General features: G+C 43.2%; 1 protein-coding gene across 1 annotated transcript in view; it reads left to right on the top strand.

Annotated features, from left to right (window-relative positions):
• The first annotated feature begins 1,812 nt into the window (after window positions 1–1,812).
• The window catches only part of BAX (BCL2 associated X, apoptosis regulator), a 121,819-nt gene continuing 115,462 nt past the window's right edge, over window positions 1,813–8,169 (top strand). Inside the window, exon 1 of the mRNA XM_086930151.1 lies at window positions 1,813–2,074. Within this exon, the coding sequence (XP_086786277.1) occupies window positions 1,960–2,074 (115 nt within the window). The 5' untranslated portion in view covers window positions 1,813–1,959. The remainder of the gene's footprint in view (window positions 2,075–8,169) is intronic.

Genomic DNA, 8,169 nt, shown 5'->3' with positions numbered 1-8,169 from the left:
CGGGGGCCCGTGGCCACAGCGGACGGGCGGGACAGGTTACACGACCAGGAGAGGATTTTAATTACAGCGCTCACCCCCTACATATGACGAATCCGCTAACGCCCCCCTGGGAGAGCCAAGATAGACATCAGCTTTTTGTCGAGCATGAAAGCTGGGTGGAGACCTGGGGATTTGTTTTAACACCCCTCCAGCTAATGACACGGGTGGACTGTGGTGCCCAGTACAGGAGAATGGGAGCATTTAGACCAGGGATCATGTGTGTGCAGCAGTGGTGAAAGGAGGTACAGATACTGAAGATGCTCCTCCTTTTGACTGTCTGGCTCCTTTTCCCCTCTTGTTCTTCCTCCGTTGGGTCAGCTCCCTGGTTTTCTTTGGACTTGGCCCTCGTAACTTTTGGACTGGAACTTGTGTGCGCCCCGCCATTTTGGGACCCTCTCCTGTTGTCGCTATTGCCCTGGGTGCATCATGCCATGTTGAGATGGTTTCCATCGATGCCCACAACCCGGGTCCGCCATTTTGTTGATTCTTGTCCTTTCCTTTGGTCCCCTGGATTCCATCCTGCTGACCTTCATACATTTCACTTACGCTGGACTGCCTTATCTCTTTCTCCCCCTCTCTCCTCTCACCAATCTCAGCCTCCAACTCTTCTCCCCCACATACCGCTCTCTACCCCTTTTTCTTTTAATTTTTTTATTTTATTTAATTTTTTTTATTTCTCTTTTCACTCTGTAAATATGTGATATATACTTGTCCAAGCCGAATCGCTGGTAAAATGGAATCCTGAGAAAATCTATTATTTGTATATACATGTATATAGAGATAACTCTAACCATTGGTATATGTAGTAGACCTTTGTACTCACTATCATTCCTATGTGATTCTTAGAGTTTATCCATTTGGATCTCTTCCTTGAGTGACTTTAGAACTTGTACATTTGCATTTTTTTCTATTTGTATCTCTTCCCTTTGTGACTTTACAACTTGTACATTTGCAATTTTTTTTCCTGTTTGTATCTTTTATGTAACTCATGTAATCATAAATCCTTATTTATTGCAACTGGTTCTTTTATAAAGCGTAAAGCGCTCTGACACCTTGGGTAATGTTCGCGTTATAGAAAATCGCATTTAAATAAATAAATAAAAATAAAAACTGTCACACATTTGAACACTGGAAAAACGGAAATGTCACACATAACCATTCTGAAAACTTGGCAGCTATGTGTAACCCGCTGTAACCCATGTATGCTGCTTGTTGTAAAGCGCTCAGATGCCTTTGGGCCATGTCCACGCCATACAACATTGCAAAAATAAAATAAATAAATGTAGCAAACCAAACAGCTGGGCTGTCTGGAAGGCTACAACCTAAAAATCAGCAGAATCTACTTTCATCCATTGACTTCTGTTGAAGCAACGGCAATTTCTGTAGGGAAACAAAATAAAGGTATTTTTAGCTTAAAAGTAGGGAGTGTCACGCTGAAATAGGGTCAATTGGCATGTGATCTATCGCTAGTTACATATGTTCACAGGAAATTTAGTTTTTAATGTGTTTTTACTGGCTGCTGTTAAAGCTGCAGTAAGTAACGAAAAGTATAATTATTGCCCCTGCGCCCATAAAATAATTGAAATTCTGTGCTCGTCTGCTAGAATTACTTTTACTCGCAGTTAAGAATTAATCTTTCTTCTCTGTCTACAGCGTTCTTGAAATAGTACTTCTTCTATGTTACTTGTTAAATATTTTGTAGCAGTTGTCATCAACACGAGCTCCAATAAAGGGCTAGTCTGGTAGGTCACGTGACTTTCTCCTCCGAGCGGTTCTTCCTTGTCACCATGGTTTCTCAGGTGCCGGTATTGCCCACGGCTCTCGCTCTTTGATAGGTGACGTAGCAGCTTTTTTTTTATTTTTTTACCTTTGGCGGAAGCAGGAAGCAGAAGAAGTTGCAGTGTTTCTCCCGGCACAGCGATGGCTGATCAGGGCGCGGGAGAAGATTGGCGTCAACGGCCACCGGAGGAAACCGGAGCAGAAGGTGGACGATCAGGGGGCGATGGACCCACGAGAAGACGGGGAAGCAGCGCAGGTGAGTTGACCGGAAGCAACGTCATACACAAATAGGCTAAACTTGGTTCTATGAGATTTTTGGGCAGATAAATAATAGGACCGTCTCATGAACCTAGAAGTTGTCCTGGGTGAATTTCAGGCAAGAAGGGGTATGCGCAGCTGTTATGACCTAGAACAGGAAGGTACACAATGGTGGTCATGGGGGAAAAAGAGGTTGGTATCTTTAGCTGTGATATTTTGAATTGATGGCCTCACAATTCCTGACATGGAGCGCTAGCCTGTGGTGGTTTGGACAACCTTAAATTGAATGTAGATCTGGAGGAGAAAGGACTGTAAGGGATGGGGGGCGTAGTCTGCTGTAAGAAAGTAGTGTGGTGGTTTGGTGGCATGAAGTTATTGCACAAATATAAGTCGGGCAAAAAGTAAAACGGTTAGGTCTGTTTTGCAATCTATGTCACCGCGAGGGTTTATGGCAATTCGGGATTTTTTGGATTTGGGGCAGTAGGTATGATAGTTATGTAAAGAAAGAAGTTCATTGAGATTGTGCGTTTCATGGGATGCAGTGGGGTTGAAGGCCGGGTCTGGAACAAATAGTCATGAAATATTGTTTGCACTAGGTAGAGATGCCATTCTGTGTGGTTCAATAATGGATTCCACTGACTCTGTGCTGGAATTTAATGGCATGGGTGTAGTGTAATCCAAATCAGTCACACACGAAAAGTAGTAGTGGTAGTAATATCCTTTATTACCAACCTGCATGACATACAGTTCACTGTTCAAGAGAGCCCAGCAGAATCTGAATACAAGATTCCATTCACAGATAACTAAAGGTAGAACATAGAATGTTCATATGGAAGTTCTAACTTGCATGCTAAACCAAGCAAATACAAATTATGTACTTAAACACAAACCAAACAATAACTCATATTCTTTCAACTACACTGTTCCCACCGGGATTATAAAGTGCAGTACATTTTTATTCAATCCCAGAAGAATGTAACTACTGAACCATTTAATTGGATTTGAATTGGACCACATTATCAGTAAGAATAAACGCAGGAAAACCTTCCCTAAGAAACACAGAATCCAAAATGTTTGTAACTGAATTAGAATTGACACTCTCCACAATCTTAATTCAAACAATTTGGAAAATACATCCACAAAACAATAATGTACTTGGTAGAACCATCCTGCCAAGAAATGGGACCCATAAAATCGAAAGCAATCTCCTGCCCAGGAGAATTCGGACAATGCAAAGGAAAAGAAGGAAGATTAAGAGTTTAATGAGACTTGTCTGCAATTTCGCAGTTGACACACACTCTTCAAATCGCTCCACAGCAATATCGGCATCTGGCCACCAATATAAAGCTTTAAGACTTTGCTTGGTGCGAGTGATGCCAGAATGACCATCATGACAAACTGATATATTTTTTTTTAAGCAGAAAGGAGGTACTACCTTATCTCCTCTCAACAAAAATTGACCATTAATACTCAATTAATTTCTCACCTCCCAGAATCCTCTGAGTTCATCTGTAATATTCCTTCTTTCAACATCATGCCAACTGTTAATAACTTTGGATTTGACAGTGAGGAGATTAGCATCCTCATTTTCAGCTTTTAACCATTCAGAACGCTCAAAACTACCTTGTAAAACGTCAACATAAGAGACATTGGCTACAGAAAATTCATTCCATAAATTACAATCAACCTGTGTTAAAGGTAAAGCCATTCTACTTAAAAAATCAGCAGTTCTATTTTTAACGCCAGGCACATACTTTATAGTGTACAAAAAATCTTGAATTTGCATTGAAAGTCTAGAAATTCTAGAAGTGGCTTTGGGTAAACCTTCAGTAGTGAGAAGTTTAGTTAACGGTTTATGATCAGATCTTAAAACGGATTGCCTGCCCCATAAAAAATTTCTAAGGTGTTCCAATGGCCACACGCAGGCCAACGTTTCTCTCTCAATAACCAAATATTTTTCTTCCGATGGAGATAATGACCTAGAAGCAAATGCAATGACCACTTCATTATGATCACCATCAACCTGAGTGAGGACAACACCTAACCCCTTTGAGCTTGCATCAGTAGTAACAAATGTGTCTGCTGAGGGGTCAAAACCTTGTAACCGGGGAGCTTTGCTGATAGCATTTTTAATAGAAAGAAAAGCTTGTTGGCATTCAGAGGACCATTCAAAACTGACCTTATTCTTCAAAAGATGGGATGAGTTTTCTCTGAAAAGTTCTCAACAAACTTAGAATAGAATTCCGCCAAGCCCAAGAATAACCGCAAATCATCCTTGGACTTGGGTGATGGTGCATCAACAATAGCATTAATTAGTTTAGATTTGGGTTTGATATTATTCCAACTTACTTCATGACCCAAATAGGTTACACTGCGTTCAGCAAACTTGCATTGTGACATTTCACCGGTTAAACTCCTAGACATCAACACCTTCAAGACTTTTCTTAATCTGTCATCATGTTCAGATTTGTTATAACCCATTATAAGAATGTCATCTTGAAAGAACGTAATACCCGGCATATCACCAAATAATTGAGTCATTAACTTCTGAAATACAGTGGCTGCAGAAGCCAAACCAAAAGGCATTCTGCGAAATTGGTAACAACCAAAAGGGGTACAGAAAGAAGTAACTCTTCTGCATGATGGATGTAGGACAATTTGGTGATATGCCGCAGAAAGGTCGATTGTAGAAAACCATTTTGAACCTCTGGTCATTGAAAGCATGTCATCAATCCTCGGGAGAGGTAACTGGTCTACAATGATATTCTCATTTAGATTTCTGAGGTCAACACATAGGCGAATTTTTCAGTTGGCACGTCTGGCAACCACCAACGGAGAAATCCACTCAGAAGCCTCTATAGGCTCAATGATATCAGCATCTTGTCGCTTTCTTAACTCAAGTTTAACTTCTTTTGCAATTAACAGTATATTGCGCACTTTGTACCTTTTTGGGAATCGCAGAAGGTTTAACCCTAATAAGATGAGTGAAGCCTTTTAGTTTACCAATTTTCTCATTAAACACTTCGTTAAATTCACTCAAAACCCACTTTTTTGTTTCTTCACTCTCGCAAGCTACTAATACTTGTTCCAGACTATTAAGATCAAGAATGACATTCAAAGCTCTCTGATCCTGCCATCCTATAACTGAAGGACCATCAAAAGCAATATAAAGTTTACATAATGCTTGTTTTTCCTTTAAATTGAAATTTAAGTAAACATTAACCTAGCATATATATATTTTTTTTCACCTGTAAAGCTTTCAGGATTAATATCCGAAGGTTCTAAGTGTTGACCTAAAACACTTACAAACTTGTCATCCCAAATGGAACAAGCAATAATAGTGAAAGGCGATCCAGAATCGGCAGCAACTTGTAAAGTAATACCTCCAAAATTAATAATGCACAAAGGTTTGCTTTTATCAGAATCTGTGATATTAAGTGTAGGAGAGTAGGGTCTGCTTCCTATGGTTACCCCCACTTTTTGCTGTGATTCTCTGGTTTTTCGACTTTAGTGTGGCTGTGGCCCTGCTAATCGGGCCCACAGCCCAGCTGTTCTCTTTCTAAATTGATACCATGTACTTTAGGTACATACCAGATTGGTTACTGGGCCACCCTTGCGAGCCCCTGTATAGTGTATCATAGGTATCCAGGGCATAGGTGCACCCTAGGCCTACCAGGGGCTGCAGCATGTATTGTGCTACCCCTGGTTTGCCTTCCAAACTGACACCACAGGTCTGTTCACACAGCCTGGGTATGATGGTGTAATCACCCCTTACACTTGTGTGTGTGTATATATACATATAGACACCTATAAGTCACTCCTAGGGCAGGCCTTAACAATCCTGGAGGCAGAGTGCGTGGTTTTAGGTTTTATGTGAGAGGGTGCCATTGCATGATCTGAGCCCCTCTGCAGCTTTCGGAACCATCTCCTTATAGCTGTTCTATGATATAGCCATACCATATACTCTTAAGTGCTTTATAATCCTCACGGTTAATGCTAACTTTGGTTTTGCTTTATCAAAACATGTCGTGTAAGGTGTCAAACACTTTGGAACACTACCCCCCCACCGCCAGTCCTGGAGGCGGGGGTAGCATTCCACCCTTCTAGAGGGAGAAGACATGTAGTTACTGGTTCACCCGGTTACAGTTAAACAGAGCCTCAGCATCACAAAATGGATGCTGCTGCCACAGACACGAGTCTGACCTCCTGTTGCTGGTCGAAACTCCGGCAGGGGAGGCCTGGACAATAGGTTTCCTGTCCAGGGAGGTGCCAGCACCTCCCCAGACAGTCTTTAGTGTATTGGGGCAGGGAGGGCTGCATTCAGTGAATGCTTTCCAGACACTGCTTGGGGCACACAAGGTGCTCCATGCATTTCCCAGTTTAAACCGGTTGCTGGGCACTCTGCCCCAGCTCTGGCGTGAAACTGGACAAAGGGAAAGGGGTGTAACCACCCCCTTCCCAGGTCCACCCAGAGGAGGGAATTTAATGGTAGTCCAGCCCCTAAACTTAGTATAGGAGCCCAGTCACTAGGACTTTAGATTACCCTGGACGAAACTTTGAAACATAAATCCTGCACCTTCAACATTCCATTTCGACTGGAAGACCGACGACATCTCCCTTGTGGTCAAGGAGTGACCACCCTGTTCAAACAGGTACCAACAGCAACTTTGCCGGTCTGTATTTTCGAGGATCCCGCCGGATCTCGCAGGATCTGCGACACAGACACGGACTTCCAGACATCTCTGACCCGACCTTCGCTCACAGCAAAGCTGAGACCCGTGGCGGACACGAGACGTGGGACTGGAACTCCTGGACATCCAGCATTTTGCAAGCTGCACTCACTTCACGAAGTAACTCGAAGTCTTGCATTGGGGTGCCTGAAGCCCCAGACCCAAGCACCATTTGCACCGAAGCTCATAGGCCCCCACTCCACGGGTGACCCGTGGGCCCGCTTTTGCATTTCAGCTCGACGCGTCTTCGCGGTTCCTAGTCCGTTGGCTAGTGAGCCCCCGAAGACTTTCCTTTACATCTAACTTGCTTTCCTGGTTGCTCCAGGCTTTTTTCAACTTCGCTACAAAGGATAAGTTCCTCAGACCTTGCTGGTCTGCTCCAAAGCCAATCTAGTCATCCTGTGTGGGTTGCGTTTTCCAAGGCTTGTTGGGTCCAGTCCGCATACCGACACCGCAGTCAACTAGATCCTTCGTGGGACAGCTCGAATCCATCTCCTGGTCGTCGTCAACGCCTCCTAGTCCTCGTGGCTAAAGAGACAAACTTCACATCTTCACCTGAAATCACCCGACATCTGGTGGCATCTTCCAATCATCGCCCTGGTCACTGGCAAGTGACCCAGACTCTGTCCCTTCTACTTTCAGGTTCTACAGATCTTCAATCCACCCGGACCCTTTTCCTCTGGTCGCCTGCAGCACTTCTTTGCAGCTCGCCATTGACACCTATGCGCCTGGGTGAGGTAACACGAGTACTCCGGTGCTCCCGTGGGTCTTGACTCTCGAAGTGTCCTAGTTTAACAGGGTTCCATCGTAGTCCATCCAGAAGTGTCCTTAAATTGTATATTTGTAACTTCTACGTTTCCCATAGAATGTCAATGGTAACCCGCACCTGTGTTTAGACACTGCACGGGTCTCCCGTGGGCTCCTACTTCCTAACCTTTGGTTGTTTAGAGTAGCCCTAGCGATTCCACAGACCCCAGGCCTGCTTTCTAATTCTCTTGTTGTTCTTATACCACTATTTTAGTATATGGTTTGTGAGGCCCCTAGGGCATAACGTATACTGTGCAACTTATCGTATAGTCATTGAGTAACTTGTATTGTACTTTTACCTCTGACCTCATAAAGAGTGCAGAGGGGTTGTGTTTAGAATAAATACATATATATTTGACATATACCTTGTGTGGTGTCCTTTCATTTGGTACTCAAGGGATTATAATTGGTAAAACAACTTGCTTAATACGCTCTCTGAAGTCTTAACCTGATGACTGCTGGTCCATGCTACCACTAGGATAGCTTTCTATTAGGTTGACTTTACAACCACCACCAATAAGGGTCGATTTAGACTGGTACAAGGTGGCCACTAGAA

Source organism: Lissotriton vulgaris, chromosome 7, assembly GCF_964263255.1.
Source record: "Lissotriton vulgaris chromosome 7, aLisVul1.2, whole genome shotgun sequence".
Classification (NCBI taxonomy): Eukaryota; Metazoa; Chordata; class Amphibia; order Caudata; family Salamandridae; genus Lissotriton; species Lissotriton vulgaris.
This window is presented reverse-complemented; position numbering and strand designations above follow the sequence as displayed.